Raw genomic sequence first — 13,118 nt, forward strand, 5'->3', positions numbered from 1 at the left:
CAGAATTGCAGTCACATCACAGTCTTTCTATTTCAGTGTATTTCAAATGCTCAGCAGCTATAGAAATCAAACTGCCTTATGTGGAATGTTATAATGTCAGTAATTCATCTAATAACCAGGTGCTTGTCTCTGAATAAAAGGAAGAACCAAGAAACTGGAGGAAAGATTTACTGTCTCTAATATCTCATCTCTCTAGTCAAGTTGCTGTACAGAAACTAGAATTCATTGAAAATGCAGCCTCACCTATAAATCTTGGTCCTTTAATACTTTTTAACCATCTTAGGAGTGACACTATCACTGTTTGGTTCATTGGACAGGTAGTAAGTGCTCAGACTGTAAGAACACATGACTCATGCCACTCCTGGGGCAAACCCACAACGCTTATCAACCAGAGTTCCCATTGCAGTGCCCCTACAAGGCTGTCAAACACATAATACTCATTTTGGGGCTGATGAGATATGATCTTGTTACTCCTGTGTACGCAGTATATTCAATGATAGTTTCGAAAGTCGTGTCCCCAACAACTTTTGCATTGTATAAGGATTCTTTTCATTGCATCAGTATATTCTGTCCTTATAGCTTAGGTTTTGTAAAGCATAAATTAATGTATTATGTTCAAATATACATGTAGTTTGTATATTAACATTAAAAAGGTTTATCACAGCAGATTTAAAATTGGGCTTTGAAAACGAAATTTTCTGAATTTCCACAGCTGGGGTTTGTTATGTTTTGTTGGGATTTTTTTGTAAAAAAATACTGAATCTTTTAGCACTGTTGAATTTGTTTTCAGGGCTGTATTTTTCTTCTTAAATAAAGAATAAAAATATGTGGAAACTCTTGGTATAGTTATAGACTCTCTGATACAGATATTATTTCATGTAATCTGATGTTATTATGCCTTCCTCCTTTTTTTTTTTTTTTTTTTTTTTAGAAAATGCCAGAGCTAGAGCTGCGTAGGAATTGTCCTACACAAAGTATATTGCTGAAAAATTCTAATTAATTAAAAACAATGCTGAGAATCCATTTCTCAGATGTCTATCTTTTCCTCTCTCTACCCTTTGTTCTCAATTAGGAGGCACAAATGATCAAGAAAGGCGTTCCCTTCCTTCTAACACAGGCCCTTCCAGATGGTAATTCAGCTCACCCCAGTCAGACACCTGTCTGAGAACATGGCAAACCACCTTCAGGAATGTCTGTTTCTCTCCACTGGCTATCAAGGGTAGACAGGGTGACAGGCTCATAGCTCAAGATTTTCTTAATTTTGGATAGAAGTTGCATCTAAAGTGTTTGCTGAAACACAGTGGTTACAGTCAACTTTTCAGGTTCCACCATTCTCTGCTAGCCAAGGATCACAGGTACCACATTATCTGATGCTGTGGGCTGCCCAGACTCTGCAGCCTGACAAGCCAACTTGGAAGAGCCCAGTTTCAGAAACATTATTGAAATGTTCATTTCCCAGGAAGTTTTATATATATATACATTTGCATGTATATGGATATATATTACTTTTTTTTAAGAGCATGAAAATATCTGAAGCACCATGTTTTCTTATGAATCAGAAATTCTCAACAACGCTAGATGGAACCTCTCTTATTTCTGGACTTTGATATTTGAAGATGAGGCATTAGAGAAACACAGCTATTTTAACACCTGCTTTCAATCCAGTTAATAACTGCACCTGATACATTCTTCCCCATTAAGTCAAATTTATGTTAATACTGTCCTGATTATCAAATACTATTTAAAGCTGGTTTATGGGATGATTTCTGAATAAGGTAGGTGTCTAGATTCAGTGAATTTCAGCTATCAGATTATGAACTTCACAAACTCTCTATAGGTATCCCTGCAAAACAGTGGAATAGCCTGCAGAATGACAAGTAGTGACAATTAGGGAGAGATTTTTCTCATGCTGGGTAAATCTGTGCTTTTACAGAACACAACACAATCTTTAGTATTGAAAACCACAGAACCCCAGTGTTAAAGTTACTTTATGGAAAATTCAGTTAGCCTCGTGAAATTCACTCAGTTCTGAAGAGACAGGTCTTGAAACACAAGGCATGTACTTAAACAATTCCAAAACTGGATTGCATAGGCTGTGCTCTACCAGGCCTAATGAAAGGTGAAGCAAAGGGCACTGAGCTGACAGGCTCAGCATGACAACTGTGTATCTTCTTTTGAAGGAGCAACATCTCTGGCCTCTCCTCACTACATGTCACGGCATGGTGTGGGCAGACCTGAACTCATTCTATAAATCATACTGTATCCTGAAAGACATCTTTTCTTCCTTTTTTCCCCCCTCTGAAAAATGCTTCCGGCAATAACTTGACATCTACAGCATTCTGCTACTCTTTAGGATCTTGAAAAAGCAGCAAAGGCACAGAAGGGATACAGTTTTGTCCTCCTTCAATTCATTTGAGCTCTGAGGGAAACACCTAATGATGTATTTACAGCATGCTGTTTTCAAAGCACTATCTATTAAAATATTAATAACCTATTCTCTCATCCCATGGTGAAGCAGGTGATTTCATATTTCTACTACATTACAGAAGCAGAAGTACTTAGAAGGATAATTTTCAGAGCTGAACACAAGAAGCACATCTTCATGCTCAACAGTTAGAAGATGATATCCCACATCAATTAAGATATAACATCTAGTTTTAGGGCACTAAGGGCAAAAGCACATACTAAACAAGACAGTCTGCACTTGTGTAGGCTTTTTCAAGCACAGGAACTGGATCAATAGCCACTTTTCATGGGAAGCATCACTGTATTTGTTTTAGAATCAGAGAAACTGATGCGCATTAAATTAAACCAATTGCTTAAAGCTATTCAATACCTTGTGGCAATATGGCAGAGAGTTTCAGACTACATGTAACCTACAGGTCAAATCTGTCACATAGAAAAGCAGCTACTCTTTTCTTTTTCTTTCAAAATGGCAATGCTGCTGCTTACCTAGCATGTGAGAGGCAAGTTCATGTCCTTTTCTCTCTCTCCCCAGGGCTCTTGCCTTTCTGAAAAGCATCCTGTTTCTCAGAATCCTGGGACAACAGCAAGGAGTAGAAGCTCCCTTTCTAGCTGAAGCTGGTTTTCTCTAAAAAAAATACCAGAAACAAATCAAACAGTAATTAAAACCATTTTGGGCTAGAAAACAGTTATGTGCTTGTAGATGAAGTATTCAGCTAGAAGAAGTCAGTCCTGTTTAATGTCATGTTTAAGCAGCCAGGACTATTGTGCTTCCATAACCGAGTCTCTAGGCAAGGGCTAATGGCAAATATCAGGATACAGTAACATTCGTGTTACAAACCTTCTGCTGCAGCAAGTCTTTGTCTTTTGGCATTGTAAGGCAGCTGGAGCTCAGTTTTGCTGTGCCATTCTGTATTTCTGGTTTTAACCCTTAATGCCTGCTCCAAGTAGGATGCTAAGTCCTCTAGTAGAATTATGTATTTATACCATATCCTCATTTTGCAACCTCATACCCAGTAACTCATTGGCCAGGAGACTCTCCCAGTGTACTGGCAGACCTTAACTCTGTATTTCTCGAAGGGAGATCTAAACATATTTTCCAATGTTAGGTGCTAGTTTAACTACTAATTAACTTGATGTGTAGTATTTTCTTTTTTTTTTTTTTTCTCTTGGAACTCTTCCACACTTAGGGGATATTTAATTTATCATTGTCTCTGAGAAAAAGAAAGATACAGAGAATGATTCAGTAATTTAGTGGCTGAGAGGGAAAAGACCTGAATTTCCATCTGCCTCACATAAGTATTTTATAGGCTATATATAGGCTTCAGCTCTTTCCAGAAGGGTTGGATTAGAGGCAAAAAAAATACAGCAAGCTAGAACTGATCTGACAAAAAGGATGTTACTGGTGAGCAGACTGTGTAACAGAGCAGTCAGCAGCGGCAAAGGGACCTGATACAAAATGGAGGAAGGGGACAATAGAGACATGGTATTTTGGAGGGGCAAAGTGTAGAGGTGCAGTCTTGGTCCCAGAAAATCAGCCTGGGCTATGCTTTTCTGCAGGTACTTTGGATCCAACTCTGACTTCCCCAGAGCATCTCACCACCTACGCAAGAGTAAAAAATCAAAAAAGCACCGGTTTCCTCACTGTAAGATCTCTGCTGCCCATACAGCTTTATTTCAGACAGAAACACATACTCTCGGAGAAAGTTCAGGGGCAAATTTCAGCTATGGCAGTGTCCATTCAATCAAAAGGCTGTAAGAGCTTTTTTTTTTTCTTCCCCAGCACTGGTCTGGAGGAAGAGACAGCTGCCCCAAGGACACGGGTGTCCAATCCCACGGACGCTAGCAGATCCCTTGGCTGTGTGTTTTGGGTGGGTTGCTAAACACAGGGACACGGGTGTCCAATCCCACGGCCGCCGGAGACCCTCGGCCGTGTGTTTTGGGGTATTTGCCGCCGGCCGGAGCGGCGCGGGCTCCAGGACACCCCCGGGGCGGGGCGGGGCGGGGCGGGGCGGCGCGCGCACAGGTGCGGCGGCTCGCGCCGGGCCCCGCCCTTCCCCGGGCACCACCTGCTGGGCGGGGTCACGCGCCGGCGGAGGGATACACCACCTGCTCGCCAGGTGACCCCTTGTCCCCGGACGCCGCTCCGCGCCCTCCTAAAGCCAGGACGGCGTTTTTTGCTCTTTGGAAAGCGCCTCCAAGGGGCGGCATCGCGGCCGGCATTAGGGACCCGGCGGACTATTTGTCACCCCAGAATAAGGGGCTGCCGTGGCCGGGGGTGGGCGTGTGCGCGCGCGCCATCCCGGTAGGGGGCGGAGAGGGAGGGAGGCGGATGTGTCCGCGTCCGCAAGTAGATCCGGTTGAGGAAGTCGGCGCTCGCGGCCGCCGGTTCCCGTGGCCGCGCCAGGGCAGGAGCGCTCCCGGGTCCGCTCCAGCCGCGCTCCAGCCCCGCCATGGCCACCCGCTCCTGCCGGGAGAAGGCGCAGAAGCAGAACGAGCAGCACCAGGCCATCCTGGCCAAGCTGCTGCGGGAGGAGGACAACAAGTACTGCGCGGACTGCGAGGCCAAGGGTACGCGGGGCGGGGGGCGCGGGGCCCGGCCCGGGCGGGGCGCTGCCCCAGCGGGTCCCGGCTCGGGGCGGCTGCGGGAGCCGCGCCACGTCCGCAGGAGCGGCGGGACCGGCGGGCGGCTCCGCCCGACACCGGGCCCGGGGGCGGCAGCGGGGTCGGGGTCGGGCGCGGGGGCAGCGGCGGGGCGGGCAGGCAGACAGCCTGACCTTTCCATGTGAGCCGCTTTCCGCTCGCTCGTCCATGGGCGGGCTGCAGCCGCCTTGTCCTCCAGCGAGGAACCCCCAGCCGGGGCTTTATGCAATGACTGGCCCAGCCCTTTCCTGAAGTTTCACGGCCGTGTCCGCTTCCTGCGCTGCCAGGTATCGATCCAGAGCGGGCTGTGGCCTTTGGGAAGGGACTGGCCGATGCCGGGGTAGGTGCCAGATGAGTTGAATGTCGAGTGTTCAAAACAATTAACCCTGCCGTGCTGACTCAGTCAGGATTCTAAGCTCTGTGAATCTGGATGTCTGAGTCTGGTTGAATATGTCACAGATGTGGCTTTGGCGGTGAATGGAATTTTAAAGATTATATCACTGTCAAATCTTACAGTGCTTTAGTCTAATTTTTCTTCCTGCACAAAAGTATATATATATTTGCATTTGTATTTACCTTAGATTCTGTGGCTTTCAAATGGAGAAATGTAGCACATCCCTCTTTCATCTAAAGTAAATTTATTAAGATCTTACTCTAAATAAGGTGACTGCACAGTAAGTTATTAAGTGTAATGCTTCCTGAATAACAATTGGGAGTTGACACTATATGATTAATGCCAGAGCTGCCTTGCTCAGTCCTTCTCCACATCAAGTGGAGGTGAAGTATGAGTGAGCTTCATTTGAGCAACCAGAAATGGCGCTGTCTTTGTAAATTCTCTTCCCATCTGTGTGTGCTTTTTTTTCACTGTGTACGCAAGTCATGCAGTGCACAATCAGAAAAAAAGACTGTATTTTCCTAATATAAACTCCTAGAAGTATATAATATGGATTACACCAAATATAATGGACCTTTATGTTTTGTAAGTAACTCTGCCTAACCGTTTTCTAACACAGCTCCTCTTGCCCCCTGATGGCTGGTTACCCTGTAAAAGGCTCTTCGTAACCAGTGACTTTCTGGAAAAAGCATGTTTGTATTCTTTATTATTGGCACTTTGTATTTCTGTGCTGAATGCTGCTTGGAGTTGCTTGCTGATGGAATTCCATATGTATGTTGTTCTGTAGCATCAGCCTTAGGGCTGTGTTACTCAAGATTAGAGTCCAGAATTCCCCGATTACTGCTCGTCCTGTCTTCTGAGTTTTCTCTTTCTAACTCTCACTTAGAATGTGTGTAAGTTTCTGTAGCCCTCAGTGCTCACTATCTTTTGCCTTTTCAGTTCAGTAGTGGTGACACTTTCAGTTTCCTTTTCTTACATTTGTATTAATGAGTATTTTTATTCACTGTTCTTTTCTTTGGTGCTTTCTTTCATAAGATCAAGCTTTGGTGTGTCTTGAATTTGGATTTTTTTCTGTTCAGGTTCTGGAGGACCTACCAATCTCTTGACCAGGCTGCCTTCTGCTAGTACATATTAATTCCGTTTTCAAATTTCTAGTAGACTCTTTTACTTAGGTGCCTGCTCAAATCTGATGGCACTTCTGAAAGCTTCTTGCTTTTCGCTTTTGCTCAATTTCTCCTTTGCTGTCTCTCTGTATGCCAGAAGCATGGCTTGTTTCACCCTGTCCCAGGAAAGCTGGCATGAAAATACTGGGTGATGCAATGTGAGGCACTTGTGGTTTGGCAGTTTCTTTTTTATTTATTCTATTTCTCCCTTCAAGTTTAATTTGCATTTGCTTCATCCTGTTCTGGCAATTTTTATTTTAAATCATGTATCATGCTAGCTTTGTAGTGCTATCTGACTTTGCCTGTACTGTGTGTGTTTGGGTTTTTTTAATAGTTTGAAGGAAGAGTGTGGAATGATAAACTTTCTCTAGTTGCAGCTCTTCTAAAGGCGCTTGATTGAGACGTGGCCATATAGACACAGTTTGTGCCAATTTCTTACTTGAAGTTTAGGAAGTTTCCTTCTAGGAAGGAGAGTTGTGTGAACAATGTTGAGATGCCTCCACTATACCCTGAAGTCTGGATTTCTGTATACTTCCAGAAGACAGCTCAGGAAAAAGGAAACATTATCAGTTGTTTAGTTGAAAATGAAGCTTGTCATGAGCATGCAATGTCACTGTTGAACTCTTGCTTATTATATTAGTCTTTGTTGAAACTTATTTACCAAAAGAGGTGAGAAGGCTGCAGCCAGCTGTTTTTTCCTAATATGTTTCATGCTTAATCCATGGTGTTTGAGTGCTCATGACTTGCTGCAGTGTGGCAAAGCTGTAGTTTTGCTAGTCCTGGAATGCAGAGCTGTCTGAGGCAGCAGCTTAACGTGGCTCTGTTAGCTAACAGAGCCTGCCAGCTGTCTGGCTTTCCCCAGCCTGTGACAGTCTCCTTCACCTCTTGCAACCAGTAACAGCATCCATTTGATATCTGGTCATGTTTGTTACTAGTCTGGATTTCCCTATGGTCAGTTCCACTGGAGAGCCTCTTCATCCTGGATTCTGCAGGAATTGTGTCAGTCTTAGTTCAGTGTGTTTTTAGTTTTCTTAATGCAATTTATTAATTTTTCTTTGAAATGTTGCCCCCTTTCATTTCTCTTACTTTCCTGTCGTGTGCGAGTTTTGCTCCTTTGTCTGTCCTTCTCCTTTCTGTTGCTCAGTGGGACCCTCCAAGTTCTGGTTTTTGTTTCTTTTTCCATTCGCCTAGTTGTGGGGTAACATCTTCATGATTAACTCTGGTTGTTTTAACTGAGTTGCAGTTGTCTTGGATCTTATTCTGGCAGTACTTAAAAATATTGTTTTCAGTGTGGTCTGTCAGATAGCTGTCAGTTCAGCATGGGCATTTAACTGAAACTAAGAGGCTGTCATCACTAATTCCTTTCTCTCATGCTAGATATTGTAGTATCTTTTAAACTTGGAGTACTATATTTACCCTAGGCTTCTTTTCAGATAGTCATATCCACAAGTTGTGGAAATCTTGCAGATTATACTTGTATATCTGTTTTAACTGCTATTCTATAAGGCTCTGGAAATTCTTAAGTAGCTAGATATAATTTAAAATCTTACAAATATCCTTTTGACCCTAAAAAATGTAATGTGGTCCTATTAGCATATTTACCACTCATTACTTTCTTTGCATCTACTGTAATGCTACTGTTGAACTCTTCCTTCATATCAATAAGGCTTTTCTGCTGGCTTTTACTTCTTGCATCAAAAAGGTGATACAGGATCTCACTACCATCCTATCACTCCTAAGTTACTGAGTTAGCTTTCCTTGCCCAGGTACAGGGCCACCATATGCATTGCCTGCAAAGAAGTTTGAAGCATGCTCCTTTCCAGTACTTAACTGCATGCTTGCTCTGTGTAAGAATTAAAAAAGATATTTCTTGGTCATCCTCAAAATAATCTTTCTATCATTAGCACTGGTCTTGTATCAAGAACAAATCCATTCTTTGATTCGTGGTCTGCTTCTTCAAGTGTGAGGTATGCAGATACATTGGATGCCTTTGTAAGGTGAAGAATATATCTGAGGACACATCTGCCGGAGTAGCATTAAGTAAAAATTAGGATTGCTGACCCTGGCAACAGTTTCTGGAAGTGGTTTTTATTCTGTATTTGCCTTTTGCCTGTTAAAATAGCTGCTATGAATCTGACTGTTGCTGCTAAAATGTGTTGGAAACTACCTGTTGTAGGGCCATACAGTAGTTGCCATATGTCACCTCCAAATTGTAAATCTTGCAGCTATCAGAAAGACTAGATGATACTTCTGTGGAGAAGAAGTGTGAAAATCAAAAGTTCTGGAACTGTCTTTGAAATCACTGAAACTTTTGGAAGAGTGAGGAGGTTGGGATGACATTTGACAAGGCAGTTCTTGTCTCTGCACTGTCTGTTCTTTACATCCCTATCTGAACAGCTGTCTGCATAAGGCAGTAGATGTCTTCCCAGTGTTATATTGCTGGGAAGAAGTTACACTACTGTTTAAGATATTTGTAGGAAATAGTAGGGTATGTTGACAGTAGCTGAAATCACCCTGAAGTTTTGAGAGAGAAGCAACTGAAATTGCTTTGTGATCTTTTTGTTTGTATAACTAAGTAAAGCTGGCAGGAATTGGAAGGATATAGGAGAAGCTGTATCAGGTATGTAGACGATGCTGAAAGCTATTGTAAAGCATTTGAATTTTTCTTTCTTTTCACTGTAGAGGGAGAGTAATGCATTTTTTAAGTTGTTGTTTCAATACTGATATTTGAATCCCTTAAGCAATAACACCTCTTAGAAATATGTCAAATTAAGCCAAAATAAAAAACCCCAAACTGTGAACATCGGTCAGGGACCCTTTGACTATAGGGGCTATAATTTGCTATTTCTGTTTAGTTAATACCTACTTATAACATGCTAGAAGTCTCCTAGACTTATGTTCTTACTGCTTTGCAGCAAGGCTGGTGTTGTTAGGGTGCTGATATTAAATACTGAATCAAGTACTTAGAAGTTGAAGTGTTTGATGAAGCACAAAAGGAACAGTAATCAGAGTCTTATGCTCCCCATTTACAGAGACAGTCACGCTGGACCATGACTGATTGCCTTCAGTTTACAGGCTTGCTTGCCTAGATGGACAGTCCTTTGATTCTGCTGAATATCTTGTCCTCTTCTAAGAAGAAATGTGAATGTTCTCTGACATACCTTTTCTGTCTGTTATGCTTGTATTTGGATGCTGTCTTTAGTATGAAAGGATTGACTACTGAAGTCTGTAAATTCATCTCCCTATCAAGAAGGCAATTACCTGAGCTGTCAACTGCTTTAGAATTTTTTTAAACTGTAATCAAGTTAAAATAACATAATTGGAAACTTGCAGACCTTAGTATAGACAATTGTAGATGTTTCAGGCCTTCAGAAAAGGTGAATACATTTCTGTATCAGAGAAAGTGTTATGATTTTTTTGTTGGTTTTTTTTAAATGTTTACTTACTTCATCCCTGATGGTGCTTGAACCCTTTTTAAATGATCTGTTACCAAAATCCTAGTACAAAGAAGCACATTGACGCTGTTGCTTGTTCAGCCAGATTAAAATTGGTTTGCTGTGGTTATAATATTAATGAAAATACTTTTCAGTATTTATAGTTTTACTGTACAGTCATTGAATATCTGTACGTGACTGAAGACTTGGCCTTCTGTCTGAAGAGTGGCAGGTTCAGGCTCTTGGGAGTGTGGAGAGAGACTGGACAGGAAAGATTGTGGTGCCAATATGTTTGTAGCTAGAACTTAACTTTAATTTCCCTAACAACGAACCAATCCCAACCACAGTGCCTCTTAGCAGTGGGGGAGAAAAAAATCTAGTTCAAGTAGGTAGGCAAACTAGCTAGCAAAAGAAATCTGGAATATTCCAGATATGTTTATGGCTGTTCAGACTCTTCTGTGTAGACAGTAAGTCTTGCATATGATCTCTTCTATGGCTAGGAGACCAACTTAGATATTTGTTTGTGACCATCACTTTTGTGAAGTTGCTTTTGCTTCTTGATGTCTGATCTTTTAACTGTCTTAATCTTGCATTTATACTTTAATAGATAGTGTGCTTCTTCCTCAAGCAGATGGGTAACTCTCAGAGCTCACTGCCCGCAGCCTGTGCAAGGCATCAGGTTTTTCCTCATTGTCAGTGTAAGAAAGCTTTGTGACAGCTCGACAGCTCACACTAGGGCAAAGCACTGGCTGCTGTACCTCCTCAGGTGAATATCTTTCCTGTCTTCCTCCTAAGGTGGAGAAAGCCCTGAGAGGACAGCAGGGGGAATAGAACACAGTTGGATTATGCTGGAGGTCAGTTTCATGTGTCATCTCCAGTGCAACTTCTAGCCCTGTATTGAAGTTCAAACACGAAGTACTAGCTTAGTAGTAGCTGGTTGTGCTGTATGGATGTTCTGTACCAGTTGTTGCAAATATCAGATGTTACTACAGGTCTCTTGGATCAAGAAATTGCTAGTACTTATTTATGTGTTTCTGTTGCAGGGTTCATATTGCTTCTGTGAGATCAGTTTGGTAAAGATCATGTGAATGTAACAGACTGGAATATGAATTGGCAGATACAACTGGAGGCCTCTGGCTGTCCAGTGAGGCTTTGCAGTATCCTTAAGGAATAGTGAAGGCAAAGCACTTCGATTCAGGGTTGTTCTTACTTAAGCTTAGCAAATGGAATGATATATCTTGAACTCTAATAATGGTAAGGAACTGTATCACTAGACATCCTAGTGATAATCTGGTACTTAGCTGGTAGTTTTCTGGCCTTTCTGTCAAAGATAGTGCCTCAAAGACCCTTAGGGATGAGAAACTCACTTCAGTCTCTCTTGGGGCTTGTACAATCAGGATTTTTTTTTCCTGTTTCCCTGCTACTAAATAAAATTACCTCAGTGCTCTGTTTTTGTTCTATGTGCTCTTACCTGTTGCTGACATTGGTTGGGTGAGACTGAAACTTAGGAATTAGTTGCTGTTGCAACTAGCCCTGAGAACAATAATTGTCTCCCGCAAGAAAAGAGCCCTTAAGACACCTCACTTGCTGGGAGAAAAGTATGGCAGCCTTATCTTAGGACTTGTGAATGGGGTGTTGCAGTGTTTTGTGACAATAGTGGCCCCTGTAAGGAAGGGGGTTGTTTCCATCTCCTGACTCTTACAGTGCAGAAAAATATTTTCAAATAAGTCACAGGAAAAATGTTTAGCTTGTAATAGAACAGGGTTATTTGCAAAGTTGAAGGCTTTTTACCCAAGTGGGTGCAATCTCCATTCTTCAGGACTTGACTGAACTTGACTGGATGAGACCCAAAGTGGCAGGATGTAACTTTGAATTTAGCATTGCTTTGACAAGAGGCTGGACTAGGTGACCTCCAGACGTTCCTTTCAACCTAATTATTTCTGTGACTACTGATAAAAATATTTGTGGGACTTGTATTTTTTTTTAAATTTTTTTATTATGTTGCAAATCTTAGATTCTCTGAGGTGTATTATACCGATTCAGAAATGCTTATGTGCTCAGTTTGCTGCCCTATGTTCAGAATTTATTGGCAGTCTAAGCTGTTTCTGTTGTGTGGACCATAAGGGTGGGACAGTTCCTGAAAAGTGAGTATTGCTATTGCTTGCCTTTTTAAAGTGCAAAACACCCCAGTTCTTTTGGTCAGGGGTACAGGTGTGTGTCTTCGAGTGGTCCTGAAGCTGTGGTTCTGCCACTCCTTAGTGACATGAAAAAGCTGCTGCTGCAGGATGCTGTTTATACCAAGTGGTCTTTGCTTTGTTCCTGAATTTCCTTTTGTGGACCAGAATGATGTTGTCTTTCCTCTTTGGTCTGAATGCTATAAAGAAAGAGCAACTGTGCTGCAGTTAAGAGATCCTTGTACATGATACAGAGGAAACAATTAGATATATCAGTGATAAGCAGACTTTTAGGCAAGTATCCTTTCCTGGAAAGGTGACTCCCTCTTTAGTGCGTGCATGCTAGAGGATTTAAGAGAGTCAATTATAAGACATTACTCAGGGAGTAGTCAGCAGTTGATTTAGCTCAGGTGTCACATTGTCTTAGACTGGCTCAGCAAGGTTCATTTGAGCATGATTCAGCTTTACTTTAGGAACTCTGCTGCTTCACAGTGTTCTCTTGTGGCCACAACTAAATTCTCCAAGACATAATGACTGCCTTGTGAATGGTTAAAGTTGTTTGGTATCTTTATTTTCATGTTGAGGTTCTGAAGAGTTAGGCTGATGAACCCATGACTAGTTAAATCTGTCTTCAGTGTACTGTCAGCAAGTTGTTTTCAGATATTATGGCAGAGTAAAATGAGTTAGTACTGAGCTATGATTTTATTGGCATTGTTGAGTGGGATAGCTCACAGCTGGAGGACTGCAATGGATAAGAAAAGGTGCTTAGGAAGGGCAGGCTGGGATTGTGGTAAAGGGGAGTTGCTATTTTTTGTGAGACCAGTGGGGCTGCCTGCGGCTTTACCTG

At 42.2% G+C, this 13,118-nt stretch overlaps 1 protein-coding gene across 3 annotated transcripts in view; it reads left to right on the top strand.

The window, feature by feature from the left end:
- The first annotated feature begins 4,805 nt into the window (after positions 1-4,805).
- The window catches only part of SMAP1 (small ArfGAP 1), a 92,459-nt gene continuing 84,146 nt past the window's right edge, over positions 4,806-13,118 (top strand). For 2 of the 3 annotated variants that reach the window (XM_032104753.1, XM_032104755.1), the window contains exon 1: positions 4,807-5,034. In XM_032104753.1, coding sequence (XP_031960644.1) covers positions 4,917-5,034 — 118 coding nt within the window. In that variant the 5' untranslated portion in view covers positions 4,807-4,916. Of the gene's footprint in view, positions 5,035-13,118 lie in introns of all 3 variants that reach the window. The other variant, XM_032104754.1, reaches the window with a different exon arrangement.

This window comes from Corvus moneduloides, chromosome 3 (assembly GCF_009650955.1).
Source record: "Corvus moneduloides isolate bCorMon1 chromosome 3, bCorMon1.pri, whole genome shotgun sequence".
In the NCBI taxonomy this organism is placed as follows: Eukaryota; Metazoa; Chordata; class Aves; order Passeriformes; family Corvidae; genus Corvus; species Corvus moneduloides.